A 25,859-nucleotide genomic window follows, 5' to 3' on the forward strand; every position below is an offset into this window, starting at 1 on the left:
TGTAATAAATATATATTTTGTTAAATGCATACAGATTTTCTGATGAAAACTTTATTATGACTAGAAATAATTGCAACCATATTAACAAATGAAGACATCATAAAGAAAAAACATTAAGTAATTTTATACATAAATTTTCATGTTTTGTGCTGATACTTTTATTAAAGCAAAACATTTCCCACAAAACAAAAAATACCAAAAATATGGTATACATTTTAAAGCACATTGAAAACTATTGAAGAAAGCAAACAGCTTGGTAGCCTAACATTACAGTGGTTACAGTTTTTGAAACATTTTAGTTGGTATTCATTCTTTTTGGACTAAGTAAAAAGCTTTTATTGCAGTAAATAAAATATTGTACTTTGAATGAAATAAAGTAACAACTGCTATTATAAGAAATTGGAAAATTTTAAGGAAATTAGAATTATGTTGCAAAGAAGAAATGTCAAATCAAAGAAATTAACCAACAGTTATTAATACTTCATATTAATAAAATGAAACTCCACTGGGAAAGATCCTTTATCAATAAATATAATGTTCCCAAGATGCCTTAGAGAAGGCTAGATTTGCTATTAAAATAATTATTTTATGAATACATATTTTCAATAAACCTAGCCTGCTTAATTAAAATTATGATTTCTTCTAAATATGTATTAAATATTCACACAAAAAATAATTTCAAAATGTATGCCATATTTTTGGACAGAAGGAGTATAAAAGTTACTTTGAATATACAGGAATTTAATAACTAATTAAAAGATTCAAATTGAAGATTAAACAAAATATTTGAAGTTTTGGCACATTTAATCAAAATAAAACTGTATTTGACAAAATAAAATTCTTTTAACATGCTAACAATAACTGATAAATTTTTAATGCATGTATAAAAATATATACAATATATTAACCCACCAAAAGCCAACTTTTCAATCAAATAAGGTTTGTGTTACAAGTTTATCATATGAATAAATTGCTCTCTCTTTATAAGCAATTGAAACATATGCTTTAAAAAAAAAATAATAATAATCTAATATTTAGAAGAAAATCTGCACAGAAATGTGAGTTAATCTGTTTAAAGCTGAACAGTAGATTTGGCTAATCTGCTTGGGTAGTTAGATTTATATCAGGGATTCTAAAACTTTTTTCTTTTGGGGAAGGAAAATTTTGCTGTTGTTCAAGAGATGAAAAATAAATAAAGAAGCAAAATGTTAATTAATTTTAACCTAATGGAAATTGTATTGAAAACTTTTACATCAAAATTATATTCTATGCTTTTCTTGTTTACAATTGCACAAGGAACTAGAAAGTCTGCAAGATTCTTCATCACCCACAATTTTAAAAACCCTAGTTTAATATACTCCATTCCACTTAAGTTTCTCTTCAGGATAACTGTAAGTAACAATTTTAGAATTCAACAATTCTGAACTAGATAATTACAAAACTGGAAAATGAGAATTTATAACAAACAATATTTATTTTAATGGATTCGTAAATTTAATGACGCAATTAATAAATACATAATATAATATGAAAAGTTTATGATTTTGTTCTTTGCCATTTGAATATTAGCAAAAATTAAAATATAAACAGCTATAAAAATTTCAATGATAACATTTGTAGTTCATACACATATGGGAAAAAAAGGATACATATATATATATACTTAAGAAATATGTTTTGAGGTTTATTTTCCCAAAGTTAAATACTTCAGTTTTTGAAAAAAAAAGTGTAGAATAGTTTTCATGTTTGGGCGTAGTAAAAAGAAAGAAAGATTTTAACTTAAAATATGTATCTGAAATAATAATCGCAATGATAAGTCTGTAACATTACAATTTCTACTAATCTTTAATATAAATCTTAATGCTTAATATATATTTATTTCCTATCACTATTTACTAAAAATTAAAATCAATCAAAAATTCACTAAGCACAATATACATGTAGAAAAATAGCTATTCTTATTGCAAACAGGAACTGTTAATTTAACATATAAGTACCAAGTTTTGTTCCAAAGCTTATTATTATTGCATATGCTGGTTTATCTGATTGTATTGGAATTTAAGGCTATCCATACATTTAGAATACTTATGTCAAAAGTAGAATTAAATGAACAGCTAATATTATTATTTGAATTAAATAAAAGATAATAATAAATAAGATACCTCTCATCTGGACAAAAATGCGCAATATAATGAAGTAAAATCTTTTATAACTGGCAATATTAAAATAACAGCATTTTTGAAGGCATAGCTTTAAATCCAAAGTTTAAGGTTTGGAATTAAACAAAAAACAGTAGGTTAGTGAAGAGCATATGCAGGCATGGGTTGATAACAGAATATTCTGTCAATCACAAAATAATGGAAAAAGTGAAAAGGCAGAAAGTTAGGGCAACATGCAGAATAACAACGTAATGGATTTATGAGAATAGTGTATACAATTTGTATTGATTAACTTTGTCCATGTCTGAATCTAACAAATTCTTAATTCTTCCAGCTTATTTTAATACTAAATTATTTTAAATTTCATTATTAGACTTTTGATTACAAGTAAATAATTTATTATTACAATCTAAATTTTAATGAAAATATTAATAGTTTAAGGGACATATAGTTTAAAACCAATATGTACATGTTTCTAAAAAATAATACTTTTCCTCCATAAATGGTCAGATTCAAATTTTGGCAAAAGACGTAAATATCTTTATTCTAAACTGTAATATTTTTGGACTTATTTCAATACTCCCTATTCTAAATTTTATTACTTAGAAAAAATAATAGTTCTACTATCAACATATTCTAAATATTAATTCCAATAGCACCAACAATTTTTAATGCAGCTTATAAATTAATTTAGTGCTTATGTGGTATTTACAATAGTTTAAGCAGATTATGTAATTTCAATGCCAGTGTTTTAAATACATGAAAAAAATTATGAAAATGTGTATCACATATTTTTACACAACCAAAAATCAAATGTAACAGTTTAATATAACAATTATAACCGTCTTTGTCTTATGTTATCTCCAACTGAGAGTGGTTGGAGCGAAGGAGTTGATGTCTGCTCATTAGTAGGAAAAGATAACCCATCACTTGGCAAATGTGATGCAAATATTGGTAAGATAAAACTTTTATACCAATTTTTTCCTAAACTTTGAACTATATTCTCTCTCCAACCTAAATCATAGGTTCTTATACCATTGTTCCTCTCAAACGTAGTTTGATTTTTCAGCATATTTTGTACGTGAAACAAGAATAAATTTGCAACAAAGAAAAACCCAACTAAGGCTAGCATAGACAACATGGTATACAGAAACACAGTGAACTGTAAGTATCCAAATAACCAAAACACAAAAGGTAAAATATGTGCTGCAATAGAAAATAACGAGAATCCACCTAGATATTCCCATATGAAAAACATATTGAAAACAGAGGCATAGAAGCAACCAATTGACATATAGAAAAGAAATATTAAAAAGTAACGATAGTTCTTCAACCCTATACAGCAAGCTGAAAATGTACAATGGTGATCTCTCTTGAATATACAACAATTACATCTGTCACAATGATGAGTTCGTGGTGGTGCATTGGCTTCACAAATGGAACAAAAATGCCACATTGGTTTTAATAATGAAGGCAAGATAACCTTCTTAGTAGATGTGTCTACCCACATTACCATGAAAAGATTACCTAGTATATTTGTAAGTATAAAAATAGCATTAAGTATATGAACTGCTTTGGGGACAAAGCCTTCTTCAAAAGTGGGCAACACAACATACATTTCAAAGGTGAATACAGAAATGATTGCAATTATCAGGAATCCAAAAGAGAAACCATCTGAAAGTGTGATTCTCCATTTCAGAAACATCTTCTAAAAAGTAACTGAAAATAGAAAAATAAGTATACAATTTTGAAGTGAGAAAAATAAATAATTTAAAAATACCTATGAAAGATAATTTTATATTTTCAATTAATTACGATTACACTAAAATTTATACACAAAATAATTACTTTTTTAAAGATATATATTCAGTTTTCTATGTAATGAACTTTTAGAGTAGTTTGCAAAATCCTATTATTTTAAGTTACAGTTTTATATTTTAAAACTATATTAGAAATTTAAGATTTTATATATTGAAAGAATATTCATTAAATTAAAACTAGTATTTCTAAGGATAGAATACTGCAAAACATCCATATAATGTTGTATGTGAAAATTAAAATCAATTAATCAATAGAATATGCAGTTAATCATGCTAAATCAATAGTTATGTATTGATTCTTCATCTAATTTTTAAAAAATATATATTTCCTATATTAAATTTTTTTATCTTAACCCTACAGTGCTTTGTGTAGCCATTTAGCTACACATTTTTATTTTCAGTTATAAGTTTCACATGACTGTTACAAAGGGTAAATTGAGATTTTGGAAATTCTTTTTGATAAACATTTGTAGAAAAGATCGATATATATCTATCAATAGTGGTATTAGAATTAAATTGGAAATTTCAAAAAAATATGTAGATAGCTATTTTTAATAGTTCTACCATAAAAAATATTACCAAATAATTTTGTGCATTGTGAAAAACATATTGATAAAAAGGAAATTTTAATTTTATTGCAAACTTGTTACAAAGGGATTTATTTAACTCACTGGTACTAGGATATTATTTAACTCATTGTGTGGCTGGCCTCTTGACACATTTTAATTTTTTTTAAAAAAATTCACAAAAAAATACTTTTAAATTATTTTAAATAATTTTCTCAAATTTTATGCAGCTGTTCAAAATACATATATTTTTAGTAAAAAAATAAAAAGTGATACATTCCAGAGTTAATAAATAATAAAAAAGAGCACAAAAATAGATATAATAATTATTACTGATAATTCCATTTACAATGATACATTTTTATTTTTATTAACAACTTGTATTCATGTTTTTCCCTAATCTTTTGGATGAGAATAATAAATACCATAAAATTTGATACTTGTGTATTAACACCAAGCTACCAATTAATTGCCAAAAATTTATATTAGTCTATTTAACTATGTTTGACAATGACATATGATTAAACCCTAAGGTTTGACAATGGTTAATATACAAGTATGAAAAATTTTTGAAATCAAAAAATATAAAAATGAATAAAAAATTATATTAAAAAAGTTTCAGACACTACATTAGATATTAATATATATATGATGATAAAATAATTTGTTACACCCTTTATATAATGTATGAAAACCAATCCCCACATGTACAAGAAAGTCTGAGGAAAGTTATTTGCAATAAGAATTTATTATGAAATACTCAAAAGTAGTAAAAATAATCAAGCAAATTTATGTAAATTATATTGTTATAATATGTGTAGATTAAAAATAATAACAGACCAGAAAAATATTAATAGATACATCTATTCTTTATCCAGTGAAAGTAAAAATATCAACATATCCTACAGCTTGGGGGAAAAAAAAGCACTGACATTTTACAATCTAACATCCAACAAACTAATTTTAATTACCTTGTCCTTTTAGAACATACGATTTTCGCATAACTTCTATGTTGAAAACAACAAGACAATGTTAATTACAATAGTTTCTTCCATTTTATAACTATACAATATTTCTGCATAAGATATAATTATGTAAAACACCTCAAATTGCAAAGTACATGTTTAACATAAATAAAACATAATTTTATTTGTGCATTTGCGTATATATTCGGTCAATTAAGACAAATATTATGTTTTAAATAAAACAAACTATCAGTATAGTATTTATAATCAAATATCGTACCAGTAATGGGCCCGGTATCACTTAAAAGAAAAAATACCCAACAAATATTGGTAAATATCTCAAATTTTTAAGAGAAAAAAAAAACGGACCTTTATATACTTACTAAATAAAACTGAAACCAATAACTATAAAAAAAATAGAAATTTTCTTGAAAGGAAAAATAAAAAGTTAGTCACATTATTTCAATTTAAAACGAAAACAACGCCACACCCTCTACTATTCCAATGTTGGTAAACAATGATTGGCTGAGTTTATACCTCATTTAGATGGATGATTTCGAATATTAATCTTAAATTGGTGAAATTGAAATAAGTTAAAATTCTTTTTTTTATATTGATACACAAAAGCAATTTTCTAAAACAAAAATCTGATTTTTAAAATTGTTTTACTTTAATAGAGTAGTAAAGGAATACTTTGATCACTGTGACCACATAACTTTCTACATGTTCAATGGCTGTGTATGGAAACCGAACTGTTGAGTAATGGAATGTTTGTTTTCTGTTTACTGAGACGTCATATCTGTAATTGCCATGTTTATACGTAATGCTGAAATTTTCCTCTGAAACTACGAGGGAAAGTTATTGAAAATTAATTCTTTTCCTTTCGTATTTTAAAGTAGTTTGTAGCTATTAAAAAATCAGGTATTTAAATGAACATTTTTTGTATTGCATGGGCAAAATAGCGAGGATATGACAGTAGAAGATCCATTTTTCGTTGTAAAAAAGTGAGTATTTTAGTCTTGTTATATCTCAGAATTTTTTTGTTTAAATATATATATGTGTATATTATATTTTCTATTTCTATGGAAATTTAAAAGTGTTTTTTATCTGAGTTTAATATGTTTTCTTCTTTTTAGCACATTTTAAAACCATGAAGCTTTATTTTTTTAAAATTTTTTCACTATTATTATATTTTAAAATGGAAAGTTCAATTTTTAATGCATTTCATTTAAAATCTTCTTTATCTAATATAAGCCACATATTTCTGCTAAACTTTGTAAATTTTTTTATCTTATTAATGTTATTTACTATTCTAACTATGACTAGTTTATAAATGATTCTTTAATATATCTTTTTTTATTTATTGTTGAGTCATCTCATAACTGTCTTTGAATATTATAATATTCTTTAACAGTTCTATATATATTATGTTCTGTATTCTAAAACTTTAAATTTGTTACATTTCATAACTTAAGAGTTTCAATATCAAAAATTATGAAACTTTGCTTCATATGCATTTCAAATTATATTTTGTCATTAATTTTAGATGTATTTGTTTCCATTATATATTTTTTTAGTTTATCATTTTATATTATGTAAAAGTATTTAATGTGCAAAGTAAAGTCTTAGCAAAGCAGCTTGTGTTTATTTTCAATATTAGAAAGATTGGATATCTTCATTTTCATTGAATGTTTTCTATTACAGAATTATGTATTACAGTCTTTATGTATATCTATATTTCATATTAACAATCGTGTTGTTAATATGATAACCATATTCTTATTGCATTATTAGTCAGATCAATACAGTATTGTTATTTTCTAATTTATAATGATGCTCTGAAAAATTAGCTCATGCATGAAAGAAATTGGTTTTTGTATGTGTTGCCATCTCATTGACAAAAATTCGAATAAAAAAATGTAGTTATCTTTCGTTACAAATTAAACCTAAAAAATACTTTTTTTGGCACATCTGTGCGTGAAGTGAAATAAATTTCATACCTGATATTTTCTATAAAAATAAAAATAAGAAATGATTTTCAATGACCTTTCAAAATAACTGTTCTATTAATTTAATAATTTTATATTTAAGGGTAACATGGTTTATATATATTAGGTTTGCACTCATTAAGTGAGAACCACTTGCTGATTTCGAAACCATCAATAATAGCATATATATCTAACAGGAAAAATCTAAATAAAATAAAGAATTATGTTTTATGTAATTATAGTCAATAAATTTTCTGTTGAATTACAAATTTTAAGTTTAATGCAAGCTTTATGATCTATTTCTATATTATAAATTCTTATTGTAGCAAATTGAATTTTATGTTGAATAATCCTCTTGAGATATTGCAATAAATATTTTTAAAAAAATATTCTATAGTGTATGTAAGATTCCAATTTTGAATAATTCTATTTGTTGTTATCATATATTTAAAAACATGTTTAGTTTCAACAAAAGTGTTTATGAATTAAAGTTTAATCTCTTCAATACTCTCTTCTTCAAAAGTTTAGAAGAGTTGATCAAAAATTAGTGATGCATGAATAATAAACAGACTGATATAAGGCTAAAAATGTATGAGTTATAAGACTATGAAAATTTGAAGAATAAAAATATTTTGCCAAGGAAGCCATTAAGATCAAATTACATAAAATATTTAATTGAAAATTTGAGCAATCATTAATTCCTGAAAACTAGCTGGTTGCTATATCACTATAAGTAACTCATTATAAGATGAAAGTGGGGAGGTTATTCTTTCATTGTGTAGAACATATTACTTTATTTAAAGAAATGATAAAAATATTTTATTAATGGCCTGTCTTTTACATGGATGTTTTTATTGTGAAAAAAGAATACTACTGATAAAACTTCTACTTTAATAATTATTAAATTATATTAATATTTTGTAATTTTCTTAAAGAAGATTAATTCTTCAAAAATCGTTTATGTGTCACAAAATATTATATACAGATGTGTTTTTTACTTGTATTTGATTATTGCAAAAACTACTCTCAACAATATGAATGATTAATTCAGTTTATTGTGTAATTTTTCAGGCTTCAAAAATTATTCATAATCAGAAGCAATTTTGCATGACCTCTGCATGCATCAATGATTACTTTAGAAATCATTTTATTTTGTATGCTGTTGGTTTTTGTTATTTGGATGAATGAAAAAGCAGACCATATATAATTTTTCTTTATTTCAAAACTTATAAAACTAGGATTTTGTATTTTGTGAAGTATTCACTGACATAAGTCAGTGCTCTTGTTTAAAATGCTTTGTCGTAATAATATTGACCTTTTGTATTGAAAAATTCCTCTTTGAATGTCGCATATTTTTGCACAATTTATGATTCCTAGTATGAAACTGATATAAATTTCTGCTGTTTTATTATTCAAATGTTTTGAAAGAGGGAGAGGGAGGGAAGCAGTATTTATTCATCCTAAGTAGAGTTAATGAATAATGTTGCCACACAATTCTTAAATGATTTTCTTTGAAATTCTTCAAAATTTGCTGGTGAAAGTAACTAAGCAAATCAGTTTGATGTAGAAGATTCAATTAAAATTTGCTACAATTTCCTCTTGAGTTATAATTGCACATTTTATTGTACTGTTTTATTCAATTTTTATATTTGCATACATTTTTTAAATATTTTTTTAACATTTTTTTGCATACATTTTTTAAATATTTTTTAAACATTTTTTTTACATACATTTTTTTGTGTTATTTTATCTTATTATTATATCACCACCAGAAGACTTCACTTTATTTGTTTACATTTTTACTATGTATTCATGCTTCACCACTCAACTAATCCCAAGGCTAATCTTGGGATTAGCCTTGTAAGAGATTTCTCCTTCCACTCTCCTTGTGACTTTATATTCACTCATTTGTAACATACAGATTCCATTATTTTTAGCATTAATATTTACTTAACTTGCTAATTTAGTTCTGAACTTTAGTCTTTGTTTTAATTCATTTATACTCCCAATTAATGTATCTTGAACCTATGAATGTTCTAAAAATTAATCATTTTAATCTTAAGGCAGAACTATATTAATATGAATGCGCTAAATGATTTCATTCATAATCAGTAAATTATGATTAACTAATTTTGAATTTACTTATATTTCAATTATGCAGTTCCAATATTTCTGTAATAGATTCAAAGCAGTTATTCTTCCTGAAAAGTTATTGTCAATTGAAAAAAATTTCAAAAAATATCTATTAAAACTTTTTTTTTTTTTTTTTTTACAAGAAATACTTATAAGGGAGTTCTATTGAGTAAAAAATAAGAATAATTTCTCTTAGCGAAATTTTATTTAGATTCTCTGTTTTAATTTTAATATGCTTTTTTTTTCAAGCAACTCCCTCAGATTTATTTGGCAGTTTTCAGATTACACTAAGATTATAAAAGTTAATGATATATATTGGTTGGTTTGTACTAAAGTTCGAGGGGTTGAGATCGTAAAGATGAGGAAGTACCAATTTTTTTTGTAATTTTTGATGATAAATTATTTACTTATTACTGATTATAATAATTTTATTTGCAGTGAGGTTGTGGAAGCTGTAAATAAGACTAAAGACCTTTATCAACGGTGGTGTGAATTAAAAGACCTAAACCTTATCAGTAAAGAAGAAATCGAGTGGACAACTAATGAGCTGAAAAATAGTTTCCGTAGCATTGAGTGGGATTTGGAAGATTTAGAAGAAACTATTTGTATCCTTTCTTATTAATTATATCAAGCAATCAGAACAGTAATATTGTATGCACTCATTAATAATATTTTTTTTATTTTATTTATACAGACCAAATTATATGCGAAATGTATTATTTTAATTTTATGTTGTACAATATATCACAGTTCTTTCATAATGTATCATTGCTTCATTTTATATAAATATTTTTACGTGGCCCCAGCTTGTATGTAGTTCATATTAAAATCAGATTCTCATGAACTTTGAAAACTCCTTGATATTTATATTGCTGCATGTGGGGCCCTGAAAAAGTACTTAATTTTTCTTTAATTCTTGAAAAATCTTTGAAAGATAATTAAAATGTGCAACCAATTTTTTCAATTCACTTATCAAAGAAGAAAGTCCTATTCCAAAAATATCGGTGTATGTATTCAGATGACAGCATAAGTCATTTTCAAAAAACAAAACAACAACAAACAAACAAAGAAACTGGGGAAAATTAGATTTTAAATTTACATTTTATGTTGATTGTTAAATCTGAACATATTTTTTGCTGACTGTTATACACAGGAATTCTACTATATGATTTTTTTAGAAATAAGTTACCACAAAATAAAAATTTTTCCCCTTTTTTAAACTTTATTTTTCACTCCCTTTTTTCTTAATTATTATACCATTTGAAATCGTAAAAAAGCGTGTCTCAGTAAGTGCCCCTCTCCTTATTTCGGTAGATGAATTTGGACAGATAGAAAAAATACTTATCGTCATTTTTCAACATTTCCATTTTTCATCAAAGATGAATATTTTGAAAAGTCAATGACATCAATTTAAAATTTTTACTGTATAGTTCCTTCTGTTTAACATGTCTTTGATTGGAATTATAAAAAATTTCACACAAATTGAAAACAAAAAACTTTCTAATTCTAACATTCCAATTTTAAGCTTTTTGAAAAGTTATTCTTGATATGATTAGGCTATTTAATGTTCAACAATTCATTGTATTGACCTTTTTAATATCTGTAGCTATTTAATTAAAAGTTTTCCTCTCAATTTAATAGCCTATTATTTAAAGGGGGAAAAAAACAATGCTGAGATCTTTTTACCACATTTTCTCTCCGCCTATTCCAATAACATATTTGAGTGCAAAGTTAGTTTTCAAGAGCCAATTCTACAATTTAAATCAATAAAAAAGCTGCTATGTATTTTTTCAATATTTTGACATCTTTCAACAGTTTGACTGAGCTATTAATTTTGCCTTCAAAATTTCACCAACAAAAAATAGAACATTAATATAAGGAAGCTGTTTATCTTTAAACTGTTTTCACTGTCTTTGAAAGAAGGGGAAAGAGGGAAGCAAGATCAAGGCAGCCAAGAAATGAATTTTCAACAGGTCAGGTGGGGTAATATTATTACATCTTAGATGCAGAACTGAAATACTCTTTGAAAAATGGACAATTATTATTTATAGAGTTCTTGTAAGAATATGTTTGTATTTAGAAGTATTCTGTACGTTCAGGGTGTTTTGTTGAAAAATCTCGGTGATCTTAAAGTATATAGTCTAATGCTTGATAAAGCAATCTTTTGAAATAAGGCAGATTAATTTATTCTTTCCATTTTAAAATAGGACAAAAAAATGAGATTAGATGTATGACTTAAATGGGCTATTTCACAGCCAACAGTATTTTTTGAGATTTTGGTGTTCTACCAAAAAATTTGATGTGAATTTTTTTTTTTTCTGTCTCAATGGATAGTTTATTTAATAAATTGAAATTTTGTTTGACGTATTGTAATTGTATGATGTAATTTAAAATAACATTTTCAACTTTGTCGGTGAATGTAAATAGTTATAGCCTGCATGGAATTTTTTATTCCTTTTTATCTGACATGTTATTCAATTCTTGCCAGCAAAGTGAAAAGATATTACTTCATATTTTTAAAGAATGGGAAACTTCTTAAGGATTTTTACAGAACCAAGTGTCTAGAGAATGCAGCTACTGTAGAACAAACAATCGAAATGAGGAACAATTTGATATTATATATCGAAAAGTGTGACAATCATAATCATTAGACAAAAAAATTTTTTCCCTCATAATTGACCTAAATTATCCAACCTTTTAAAGATTCTTCCATAAAGTGCACCTGCTTTTAACTCAGGATATGAAAAGGTAGTCACTGGTTGTTTGAAGACTTGTAATGACATGAAAATTGATGTTTTTGTAGACCTAAAAATTGTAAATAATATTACTAGGATTTTCCAAATAAAGATTCATTTGTCAATATCAGAAAAGTCAATGTTTGATTTTTTTATATTCTGGGAACAAAATTCTAAAAAGTCTTATTAATCAAAAAATATTTTCATGAAAATAGGCAACAGATTTGAAATTTGAATATCCAGATTTCATAAAGTATTGTACCTCCATGGAGAAAGCTATAACAAGATGAAAGTCATTAATTGTGTTCTTTTGAATTGCAAAGGCCTACAAGAAAAAGCAATGTTGGTCTTCTTCTTGTGTGTGTTTGATTTGATTTAAATGATGTCAAATAAGCTCAGTAGGAGGTTTGAGGAGTTTGAAGTACCCAAAAATTAAATTGACAACTTATCAGCAAGATATTAAAAAAGTCTTATCAGAAATTATAGGAGGTAATTAAGATTCTGTTGATACCATTCTGTCTCGGATCATAGTTGTAAGAGAATTTTTCTTAAATAAAAATATCAAAATTGAAAAACTTAAAAAAGAAATATATTTTATAAAACATTTGATTTCAGTTGATTTTAAAAAGTGGAATTAAGAATTTTCAATTCGCGAGAATCTTATATATGCAGAAACTTACCTTTCTAAATATGCCAAAAAAAAAAAAAAAAAAAAATGGACAAGTGAAGATTATGATCACCATTTGATGAAAAGCATAAGAAAAGGAAACACATTATAAATAAACTTATGGTTTTAAAATTAAAAAAAAAAGTATGTAAATTGGAGAGACCATTTGTAAACTGTAGAATCTGAAAATAAATGAATTGAAAAGACAGAAGATAATAGATGTTTATAGCAGAATCAAATAGTTTTAGAAATTGAAGCTTTAACAATCTAATTTAAATTGAAATATTTTGATAGTATGTTGCTTCTAATTGTTTAAGAAATTTACATTTGTTTGAATGTAAATTTCTTACTTTTATTTGTCTCTTGCATTTTCTTATTTATTTTGCCAAGCACTGCCAAAAGTAAAGAATTTATTTTAATATAGAATTAATATTTTTTTAATGAATTCTTGTTTAAAATAAATTAAGTCGGAACTCTTTTAGTTTGTTGGAAATTTGCATCTTGTAATTGCTATATGTTGGCTAGCAGTAAAGTAACTGGCTTTCTTAAATCCCACTTCAAATTTTAGATTTCTTCCTGAAGACAAGCTTAACTTATCTACTTAGTCTCCTTAACACCCACAAGTTTTTCGAAGTACTAAGCAAGAAAGTAATCATGCATGTAAGAATTAATAATGAAAATGTTTTATTAAAGTTCATTTGCATTTCTATCAAATATGTAAATTTAATACTCATGATTTTTTTTTCAGTAAGAGTGATAACTTTATAAAATATTATACAAGATAATACATATATATTTGACAATTATACTGTTTGTTTAATATAAATGTCTGTGACAATTCTAATGTATTCCTTGTTTCATAATTTATTCAATATGATGTATTTTTGCCTTGCATAAACTTTTTTTTATCAGCAGTTATACCAAAACATTATTTAGAATATTAAAATAATCCTTTCCTTTTTTTTTTAAATAAAATTAAAATATTGAAATGTATATCTATTTTCCTTCATAAATTTGAGGAAATGAATGATTATATTATGTATGTTTTTTTATATATATTTCTTGATTCAAAGTGTTTGAATTGTCATTATTAAAATCGATTAAGATCTTCAATTTTTATTGATTGCTGGGCTTCTGTTTTTTCAACCTTTTTATGCTGTTTATATAATATTAGCAGCTAGAAGAAAAAAAATACATAATAATCGAAGATAGGCTGTTAATAATATTATAAATATAATTGTCACATATTCATTAATGTAAGTTGTAGTAGAAAATCTCATGCATATTGACAATCCTTAAAAAATTATTATTTGGATTATAAATATATAATACCACTAGAAGTTTTGTTTTCTTGGAATTTTCTCTACTCATAATGTTCATGAATACTCAAATCCAAATTAATCATTATATTAGATTTGAATTTAAAATAATGCAAGATTATGAACCTCGGCTAATTATTTGCTAAAATCCAGCATTAAGAATTTTAATGTAAAGTTTATGGTCCTCAAACTCATTTTTATTCATGCTTTCATCATTAATTAATCTGTCAAATATGTTAAAGAAATCTATCTCATATGCTAGTTGTCAAGACAGAAGTTGAAATTTTGCATTTGATAATGCTGCAGCCCATAAAGGGGGGGGGTATTTTTAATTCTGCCCAGTATTACAGAAGATGGTAGATTATATATACTGATTAAATTCTATGTATTTTTGCTGATCATTTAAAAAAATTTTGTTAAAAGAATTTAATTTTTTTTCTTGGGTATTTTTATAATAACCAGTATATTGATGTATGCTATATTTGTATTTGATTTGTATAGTTATTGTATTTTAACAATATATTTAAAAGTGATATTTAATGGTTTCATCAGTTTTATTTTCCTTAATGTAATCATAGCTATTGTTGAAAAGAACCCTAAGAAATTTAAAATAGATTGTACTGAAATTAGTACAAGAAAAGCCTTTATTGAAAAAACAAAGGAAGAAGTACAGGTATCATATTTGTTATTCTCTCTTGCATATGTATAAAGGCAAAAATGACGAGAGACTTTTTTATTAAAAAAAACATCTGAAACTTAATGTTGAATGCAGTTTCTAGAGTTATCATATTTAAATAATACTTAATATATTATATCATTTTATTGTTTTATAATTTGTAAACTCTTTTCAAAAGCACTTGCTTGTTTTTGCTTGTGATAAAATAGAATGTGCTGCAATTTTTGTCTCTCATTGTACCAAATGATAGTTCATACAACTACGGCAAATTTCTAGACTTATTTTTATATTCTTTTCTATTCTATAGGTGATTGGTCTTTAAATTCTTTTTTAAGTTCTTTTTTCTGAATGCATGCCATTTTACTGCCTTTTCTTTTCTAGTAATATTTATTCTTTCTGTTTCTTTTGTAGGGGTTAGTTTTTTGCTAAGCATATTTACTTTATCCACCTTTTTTCATTGCTCTCTCATAAATAACAGAGGACTTATCTGTGCTGGTAGTATATTTACAGTGGAGCAGAAAATAAAGGTACATTGATGAACAGTGGCAACTCAAATTACTCCCTGGTTTATTATACTTTTTAAACAGGATTAAAAAAAGTACGAAAATTTGAAGGAAATTCAAACCACTTGTCCAAAGCTTTGTAATTCGATACTGTTTTAGGCTTGATACATTTTGTTATTTTATTTTTTAATTTATGCTTTTAACTATACATTAATGGCAATGTGTTCACAAAAAATGTATTTAACCTGTCACTGTGTGCATGATTGTAAATCCAGTGACTAATACAAAAAGTATTATGAAAAATACTTTAAAAAAATATATCGAAATTCAATTAAAAATCATAAGGTAATAAAATTCTTACTGAAATGAATATTTTTGTATTTTAAAGTTGTGTGCAACTGTTGTTTGTACAGTAATGCTGCAAATTACTAAGAAAAAATATTTTTAAATCAAAATTTTGAAACCTTATCTTATCGAATATTTACTTCCAAAGAAATAAATGTGTCAATTTTTGTGGCTCTGAGACCTATGGTCTTAACTGTAGAGCATTTTGAATGATTTTTCTGTTATTCCTTTTTACTGATCATGTATCGACCTTATTATGTGAAAAAAGCAAATAAAAATTATGTTTTATGAAACTAGAAGATATTGTTTTAAAATACTGATCATACAAAAGAATGCTTAATGGGTTGAAAAATATTATTGTTATTGCATATTTGATTAATATTTTTAAACTATTAATATTAAAAATTTGGATTTTATTTATTTCTAAACTTTTCATAAAAAGTAATTTAACTAAAAAAAAAAAAAAAAAATATGACAAGCATATAATAAAAACTACCATAATATTAAATTCATAAACCTTAAATTAATCCTCAATTTTAGATTCATAAACTTTAACTTCGTCTAAATGAATATATTAAATAAATTAAATTTCAGGCTAGATAAAAATTTTGATATTCTTTTTTTGTGTGCATGTGACTATCATGGTAATAGTTTTGTGACTGTCATTTGACATTGTTGATCAAAAAAGTTCTATTATTGTTAGTTACTAATTTCTTGTTTTCTTAAAATAGATTGCCAAAGTATTTCTTGTATAAAAATTAATGAAATGAATATCACACAAGTTAACTTGCACTCCCCCCCCCCAAATACCTTTACTTTTTACAAATATGTTGGATATAATAAAAAAATTGCCAGCAGTTTATTTTACCCAATGAAAGAATTTTATACATATTTAATTTTTTACTCAGCATTCTTATGGATTTTTTATCTTCTGATTAATACTTTGTGTATTTCCAGTCCATGAAAGATAAAATGTTTGAAACAAGGGAAAAGAAAATGCGACAAGTAAGGCATCTTTTTTAGTTTATTGTATCTAGTTAACTAAACTTTCAAATAACTTTTCCTTTTTTAAAAAAGCTTTAGTAACTTAAATAATTGTAGTTGTTTAAAAAAATTATCTAATTTTAAAGTAGTACAATGCATTATTTTGTTTTTACAGGGTTTACTTGGCACTGGTTATGCAAAGTACACTCGTTTAGAAAATGAAATTGAAAGTCCAACACAGAGCAATTTTATTGAAGAACAGCAAAAAGCTCAGCAGGTAATTGAAATTTCAGTCACTGCATTTAAAAAACTAACAAAAAAAAATTCCAATGTGTTGTGTAACTTGCCAGATTGTTTTAGTATATTTTATTGTTGACTTTTTGGTTATTATAAATAACTTTAAATGAAATACAGTCTTTTAATAGCAGATTTTATTTAAAACATTTTATTTACATTACATCTTAGTTATTAATTGTTCATTGAAATTAATGCAAACAATTCAGTTTCAATAAAAAAAAAAAACTGTATTATGAGATATTTAATTGGAAAGTACAAATATTCTCTGTTTATTATCTTTTTATGTGTGTATTAAAATGCATTTAGCATCGTACATCTTAATTTAAACTCATTTTAAATAATTCGTTGAATCAACAAGTTGAAATAATTCAGAATTTTCCTATTTATTCCACAGATTGCTTTTTTTTTATGATATTTTATTTTAAAACTTGATTTGATCAAATTTTAATTTGTTATTACATAAACCTTTTCTTGTTATGATACTTGACAAATATTTATGAAATGGTATTAATTGTTGAAGAAAATTCAATTTTTAGCCAGAAAGTTGTAAATAATTGTCTTCTTCAATGACATAGTAATTAGGTGGCTGAATATAGATGTCCCAATCATTGCTTCTAGAAAGCCATGAAGATAAATTATTTGTGTGTTTAGTTTAATGTCAAATATGATAAGACAGCAAAGAAATGCTATATTCTGAATTCTGATTGTTAAACTACTAAGGATGATAGAATAATAGTTATGACCTGGTTGCTAATTACCTTTACTATCTACTGTCAGCTAATCATTCCCACTATATTGCAAACTAGTCACCAAAGATGGTAACTGGTTCTCTGAAGATATCGTTTGTATTTCATTTTAGTGAAACCATTTAGATAAAACTTCATGTCCATTATTCCAACGAATTGTCAGACATTAAAATCATGTTATTTTAATAATTTTGTCTGTATTCTGTACATGTGAACTTTTCTAATGGAGACCAATTCTGTGGCATCATAATACTATTATATATGTTCATCTCTAAATCTAGCAGTATTGCAACTTAATTTTTTTTATTCTTACTGTAAACTACGTAGATATTAAACATTTCTTCTTCAGCTTTCTACAATGATAGAAAATCATGGATTCGAAAATTTGATGAGACATTGAAAATGAATTTGATTTTTTTTTTTTAAATTGTCATCTTTGAAAAGATAATTTTTTGAACTTTTAAACAGTGTAAAAGTAAATTTCGTGCAACAGTATTTTTGGTTGTTACCTTCAGTAAACATCAAAATTGAGCTTATTTTTTAATTAGTTAAAATGCTACTGAAATTTTTTTTTTAAAGGTGCTCCAAAGTACATTTTTCTACTCTCCAAATTATATCTGGGCCAAATTTATTAGCTCTAATTCAAACGGGTCTAGCTTGAAAAGAACCATCACACATGTTTATCTTTATTATAAGTAGAGATGTGCTGGTTACTCATTAACAGCCCTTAATATTATATTTTTTTAAAAAAAGTCTTCATCCCATGGAAGTAAAAAGGACTGAAAAATCTTAAAAAACATTCTGATTTTTTACTCTATTCTCTAGTTGATCGTTGATTCACAAGAAGAGCAGATTGAGAGAGTAGGAGCTACTGTTGGGACTTTAAAATCAATGAGCAGCCAGATAAGAAATGAGTTAGAGGAACAGTCTGTGTAAGTTTTACATTTGCTTAAAAATCTTCTTTAGTGCATATGCTATATTTTTACTAGTTACTCTAATTTTGAAATACAATTTTTCTCATTTTATTATTATGTTTTAAAGCTGTTTCTATAAAAACAGGCATAATTGCATAAGGTATATTTCTATACTTTGTCATTGAACAATATTATTGACATTTTAAAATTTAAGCAACTATAGGTAGTTTATAAAATACAGTAATATTCTAACACATAATATTTGTGTTTTATCAAAACAATAATTGATTACTTTTTGCTCAAAAGATGTTAGCTGTTGAATATAGTTTTCCTGATTAAACTGTTTAAAAAATATCATTGATGTTTCATTTTATTGATTATCTATTTTAACATGTTTTCTAACATATAATTATAATTTTGTTATTTTTATCTATTTTACATTTTCAACTAATTTGAGATATATCATGTCTATTGGATCTGATTTCAGTAATGATAGTGCCATTATAGTTGTCTTAATACTGTGCATAATCTTTTTCTTATAAATAAGAAAAGATTTTCTAACAAACTGTAAAATTTTAGAATTAATGTGCTTAGCATTTCATTGTGTAAGGTTTTCTGAGATGTATTCAAATTCACAAAATATTTGTTTTTAATTTATGTATTATAATTAAATGTCCAAAAATTCTTAGCTGCTTGAAAATAAGTACTACTCTGAGTTAATAAATGAAGCTTGTTGTTGTTTTTAAATTCAGATTTTTACAAATTAATAAAATTTTCATTCAAAAATATTCAGACACTGAGTAGTGATTTTGAAGCATTTTGTGAATTTTATTTTGATTTATAATGTGAATGAAAATTAAAAACAAACAAACTATTATTTAAATTTTTGAAACATTTATTTGATTTGTGGATGCAAATGCAAAAATATGGGGTGAAACAAGCCTGAATCAAAATAAAATAATGGTTGAAATTTTCTTTTAGTCCAATGAACCTTTTAATATTGTATAAAATTGGTAATGCTTCTTTGAATAAAATGCTCAAAATGTGTTAAAAAAAACTTGCAGATTATGATTCTAAAAATGTTTTTTATGTATGTCTTGTAGAATTTCTCATCTCTGATTTTGGATAGTGGTAACATGTTTTTAAATAGCTAATAATTTTTATTGAAAAACTTCGAATTCTATTTAAAGTGGATAAATATACTTTTTAAAATGTAACATGCATTTAGAAATTTAAAAATGTTTTTTTTTTTTTTTTTTTTTTTTTTTTGTGTGTGTGTGTGTGTGTGTGAAATATGAAAGAAGCCGGTTTCGTCCTTTTGAGATTTAAATCTTCTGGAAAACTCTCCTCCAAGATTTTTTGTTTTTTGAAAAATATTTGTGCTGAACTATTTTCAGACATATTATGAATGAAATTTGTTTTGTAATTGTATGTGTCTTCAAAACTTAATAAAATATGCTGTGAAAGTATGAAAAAAAGTTTTTATTTAAACTGAACTATTTTTAGGATGCTAGATGAATTGGGTTATGAAATGGAAGTTACAGAATCCAAGATGGATGCTACAGTGAGCAAAATAGCCAAAGCATTACATATGACTAGTGGTAAGTTTTTGAATATCTCTGCAAAACAGTATACAATGCTTAATAATTTACTTTTTAGGCCTTTCTTTGTTATATTTGATTTCTAAGAGTTTGTGTAATTTCTCATGGATAATTTGTTGCAGTAATTCAATCATGATACATTGTAGTTATCTTTTCCTTTTAAAGATATACATTTGATTTAGCATACTTTAAAAATTACTATTATGGACATAAAACTTAAATGAAAACTTGATAGAATATTTTAGAAAATAAATACATTAACTCTTTATTGCAAAAAGTAAGAAAGGTTTTGCAGTTGTTGGTCTCTGATATTATGTTATTAAAATAAAATTTTTTATAATAATTATCCTTAGTATTGTTCATCTACTTTATAAATATTAAAATAAATAAATAAATAAAATTTGAAAAAAGTGAATAAAATATTATTTAATAAAATTAAAGATAAAAATTCATTTCAGATTTATTGTCTTAAATGTGCATCTATGAAATCTGACTTGTAGGAGATTTAAATAACATTTTTGCGTAATATAAGTAATTCGGATCATTCTATTATTCATTTACACTAACTTTCTATCAGTGTTATGATAACTTTCTTAATGTGTATTGTGAAATTTTTGTTTTAGATCAGAGTTTTTAAAAAAAGTTGTGACTCCATTTTAGCTGAAAACTCTCATTGCACCATCTCTTAACTAAAATTCTTTCTTGATTTCTGATATTTTGCATAATGACTGGGAAAAAATATAAAAGTGAAAGAGTTATGATAAATAAGAAAAAAATTAGTTGAAATACTTTGTGGTTGTGAAAAGTTGTACAAGATTTATCAGACCAAGATTGTTCATTTTTCATTTCTGATATTAAAAAATCCTGCTGAAGTGTTCTTGCTCTCAAGAATTTTCCATCTTTACCCATAAATTCATATATGTGACTTTAAATATGGCCAGCACCATAATTTAAGAATATACATTCTAATTTTTATTTTATTTATATCCTTATATGCATCAGAGAACTGTTATAATTATGTTCAACTGATTATTTGTGTGAAATATTTCTTAAGCATTATTTATTTATACCCAGTGGGGTAAGAAGAAAAATAATTTACTGAGCACTTATGAAGCAAAACTTATTATGTATGTGTAGAAATATTTATGATGTTATATGATTAAAAATAGAAACATGGGGTAAAACTTTTTCTAATTTTTAAATATTTTGCCTGGAACTATTACTATATGAGCAAAACAAAAATCTAAACATTGTATTGTTGCAATATTTTATTATGTATCATGTGCAATGTATACATTTAGAGGTAGAATTACTTTAATCAAATATTGCAGAAGCATATTTATTAATTACATATAAAATTAATTATTCTATAATTATTCTACTGTACAATAGATTGTAGATAGTGCAATTTTTATAGTATATCTTTAGGTTCACAATTTAAAAAAAGTTGTTTCTGTTGCCATAACTGTGTAAAAGAGAAAAATAATCTTTATTTTGCTTGTACATTTTTATTACATTATGCTTCACCATACCATTGCATTTAAAGAAGTATACTCAATAAAATGCATGTTCTATTCTGTTGAGTATGGGAGTATTAGTAGTACAATTTTATTGGGTTTTAGCACATATGTTTAGTAATTCAACTTTGTTTTTCTATTCAGTTATTTTTCTTTGAAGAAATGTTATTAAAAATTTTCAATGGGATAATACATTTAGTGGAATATATATATATAATAAAAAACATGGATGTGATGGGATATGCTGTTTTTGTCTAAATGTTCTTTTACCTGACTAATAGTTATTGGGAAATCATTTATACCCTACTTCTCAAAGTTGTCTATTTGATTAATTTACTTTATTTAAAGAAGATAATTTCATTAAAGCTTGCACTATGTTCCAAATTATGGTAATGGGATGTTGTAAAAAAGTGTTCTGAATTTTCTTGATAATTTTCGAGTTAAAATCCAGTGAACAACCTTAATTTCTTATGCAACTTTGTAAATTTATAATTCCATGAAGTTTAGCTCAGAAAGTAGATACTTTTATAACAATGATTAATTTTACAATGAACTGTTTGAACACTTTTCAATTATATATAATGATCGTTATGAGAATATACTATTTTTAGATACAAAACAGATTATGTGTGTGAGTGATAATTTTTCTTTTTTTCTCTTTAAATCACTTTAATGGATTTTTTTTTTAATACATGGTTTGGTAATGAACTAGCTAGTTGACCGAAAGCTAATACTTGATATCTTTCCAGATAGAAGACAGTGGACAGCTATTGGAGTGCTTCTGCTAATCATATTTATAGTCATACTTCTATTTTTTATTCTGTGAAAGAAGCATTCCTGTCTCTTCTTGTAGCAGTGGTTGTACATAAGATTTATGCCATCCATTGATTGTGTATAGAAATTTTATCATCTTTTGATATTATTCTTATATGCATTAAATAACTAATATGGATTGTTTTTAAAAAAACTTGTTTATGGTATATATATCTTGTGTTAGATATTGTTTGTAATCTCAATATTTTTCAGGGTTATTTTGTTTGTTTACATTCCATTTTGTGTTCCACTGTTTTTTTCTGGATTTGATTGCATTTTTTCAATTTCTTATTCAAAGTGGTAGAAAATTGTATTATCACTTATTTAGCAGCTGTTCAAAGTAATGATTGACACTATTTTTTTCTTTTGAAAGAAAATGTGTTGGAATTATAATCATTATTTCTTACATTGATTTTAATTCAGGGTTTATAAAATACAGTGTTTGTAGTTTTGTGGCTGTTATATCTATTACTATATTTAGTGAATAAATGTTTTTATTGATTAAAATCCATGAAAAAATAAAACAGTTTTATTTAAGCTGTTCAAATTTTTAAATTCATGTTTGCTAATAATTTTTAAATACGAAACCTTTTTTGTTATGCTAATATTGCTGCTATTTTAATCAAAAAAAGCATTGGGAGTATTTCACTGCCTTTGTTGGAATTTTCAAATTAAAGACATAAGTTTTTAGCACCTTATTTAATGTGAATTTTTTTAAGATTAAGCAATTGAATGAATAGAATTTAAATATTGCCATATATTGTGATATTTTATAGGATAGAATTTATAATATATCATATTTAGAAAAAGAATTTTCACATGTTTTGTATAATGTTTGAGTTATGAAAATATTAATTTTTATTTGAAATTATTTATTTTGAAAGGCATACTCTGCTATTAAAATTACTTCAGTTATTCTAAGATTTCTTTAAAAATGAATAAGGTACTAATTTTAAACTTTTATTCCATGCTCTATACAAGACAATTTTTAAAAACTTCTTATACAGTTTTATGGTTGAAAATGATAATTGATAATGTTAATTTTCTAAATCCATAAGTATAAATATGAGCAAATAGCACCTTCCTTTTGTACCTCGTTGTACCAAAGCTTAAATTCTTTACTAAAATAAATGACTTTTCCTATATTTTTAACTGTTTAAATAATATGAACTGTTTTTCTCGAGGGGGAAAAAAATTGTGCTAAAACATTATTTTTTGAATTCTTTGTTTTCTCACATATCATTTTTTTTTTAAATGAAATCATTTTTTAGTTTAAAACCTAAATTCTGGCTTCAGAGTGTTTTTTTGTACATGTTTTGTGTTATGAAAGTATTTTATTACTTCATAACTACATTAAAATGCATATATCCCTGTATATACAGCAAAAGTGAGCTCTGTATTTTAGGAGTAATATATGTCCATTATTGTAAAATGTCTGTGCTCTGCCACCTGAGATTAATTGTAGCATCTCTATTGCCCAAACTTTGAGAAATGAAAATCTTAATTTATAATAACAAAAAACCCAATATCATTCATTTAGTATTAATTAACTGCATGTATACATCAATTTAACTCTTTTGACACTGCACTGACCATTGGGGTTAACTACATCATCCACTCCAGCTTTTTTTTTGGAATATAATTTTGGGCATATAGAGATTTAGTCTACATACATATGCTTTTTTTTTCCTTGCATATTTAATTTTAAGAAAATTGCAAAAGAATTGTACAACTTTCTTATATTATTCGCCATATTGTATTTTCAAAGGTAAGAAATGGAAGAAGTTTAAATTTGAGTGGTTTTTAAATTTAGTGTATTTTCTTGAATTTTAATTTTATTGTCTTATATATTTATGAATAATGATTGATAGAATTAGTAAAAATTACTAATGTATTATTTTTTAATCTGTGATAAAAAAATTATTTTTGAATATCTCTAATTCTTATTTTGAAAGTGACTCATTATTTAATTATCATAGCACAAAAAAACTGGGAAAAAAAAGATTTCACACAAGAATCTTGGAATGTTGTATTACTTTTTGTTACATATCAGATATCATTTGTACCTGGGGTTCCCCACTTCTAATATTAGGTATTTTTCATTTAACATACTTAGTCACAAGCGTTTAAAACCATTTGCTTTAGTGATACTTTAATCTTTTCAGGGCTTTGTAATTTTTGAGATCATGCTAAAGTTAAAGATTAAGAAAACATCTATTTGAACAGCTATAATTTTATTCTTTGTTATCTATATTTACTACTTTAAATGTATTTAATGTGCCAATGGAAACTTAAATATAAAGCTATCTTGTATGTGAATTTAGTTAAAGTATTTTTATTTTTAATTGTGTTAAAATTTCTTATGCTAAATGTTATTTCTGCTCATTTTCAGTTTTTGTTATGAAATTTAATTATTTTCTGTTATTGCATAATGTGATCACAATAAATATTGTATTATAAATGTTATGTAGTAATAAAAAATGTATATTGTTTTATGTAGAAACTAGGTTTCACAGAATATAAAGTACTTGCAAGTGATAATAAATTTTGTAAATCTCAATTGTAATTCTTGTATTTTCTTTCCTTTTGTTGTTGTTGAAACAGGATCTTAACAAAATAATTTGAAATAAGTATTCTATTCTCTAAGGACAATGGAACTTAGTAAATTTGAATATCATAGCTGAAAATTGATTTAATTTTTAATTTTATTCTGTTGCATAAAGGATTTTTTTTTAAATGTCTTTACAGTACTAAAGAATTTCACTGCTATGCAATGGATTCAATTAAGAGAGCACTAAAAAAATGTCATTTTTTTAAAAATACTTTAACATTTTAATTCTGAATTGTACTTTGTACAATTCAGAATTGTACTGAATTTTTACTTTTATGTCGCATAACTATTTAAAGTGTTTTTATAAAAGTAATAATTTCAGACACCAATTATAAGATTATTAGAATATTTAATTGTAAATTTTGACAATTTTTAATATTTAACTGTTTTAATAAATCATTTTCTTCTACTATTCTGATGATTTAGATCAAAGTTTGTAATGTGGTCCTGTCTGCTTTAAACCCTAGTTACATTAAAGCATAATTTGGGTTTTTAATTTC

At 24.8% G+C, this 25,859-nt stretch overlaps 2 protein-coding genes across 2 annotated transcripts; one reads left to right on the plus strand and one right to left on the minus strand.

Annotated features, from left to right (window-relative positions):
* Nucleotides 1-35: 35 nt before the first annotated feature.
* Nucleotides 36-6,033, minus strand: LOC129972887 (probable palmitoyltransferase ZDHHC24). Its single transcript, XM_056087194.1, has 2 exons — nt 5,894-6,033; nt 36-3,878 (listed from the first exon to the last, which is right to left on the minus strand). Exon 2 carries the CDS (start codon nt 3,862-3,864, stop codon nt 2,995-2,997), a length of 870 nt encoding a protein of 289 aa, XP_055943169.1. The 5' UTR covers nt 3,865-3,878; nt 5,894-6,033; the 3' UTR covers nt 36-2,994.
* Nucleotides 6,034-6,223: 190 nt separating this feature from the next.
* On the plus strand, nt 6,224-25,308 carry LOC129972888 (syntaxin-6-like). Its single transcript, XM_056087195.1, has 8 exons — nt 6,224-6,514; nt 10,070-10,236; nt 14,931-15,025; nt 16,834-16,881; nt 17,036-17,137; nt 18,729-18,835; nt 20,324-20,418; nt 22,685-25,308. The coding sequence occupies exons 1-8, from the start codon at nt 6,480-6,482 to the stop codon at nt 22,759-22,761; spliced, it is 726 nt and encodes a 241-aa protein (XP_055943170.1). The 5' UTR covers nt 6,224-6,479; the 3' UTR covers nt 22,762-25,308.
* Nucleotides 25,309-25,859: the final 551 nt, after the last annotated feature.

The sequence above is a fragment of the Argiope bruennichi genome, chromosome 6 (assembly GCF_947563725.1).
Source record: "Argiope bruennichi chromosome 6, qqArgBrue1.1, whole genome shotgun sequence".
NCBI classification, from domain to species: Eukaryota; Metazoa; Arthropoda; class Arachnida; order Araneae; family Araneidae; genus Argiope; species Argiope bruennichi.

Excerpts from the sequence above, each read along its gene's own strand:
- LOC129972887 (XM_056087194.1), bottom strand. The coding sequence starts at position 3,864 with ATGTTTCTGAAATGGAGAATCACACTTTCAGATGGTTTCTCTTTTGGA.
- LOC129972888 (XM_056087195.1), top strand. The coding sequence starts at position 6,480 with ATGACAGTAGAAGATCCATTTTTCGTTGTAAAAAA. Across the intron at positions 15,026-16,833 it reads AAACAAAGGAAGAAGTACAG|TCCATGAAAGATAAAATGTT; the intron begins GTATCATATTTG and ends GTGTATTTCCAG. Across the intron at positions 17,138-18,728 it reads AACAGCAAAAAGCTCAGCAG|TTGATCGTTGATTCACAAGA; the intron begins GTAATTGAAATT and ends TCTATTCTCTAG.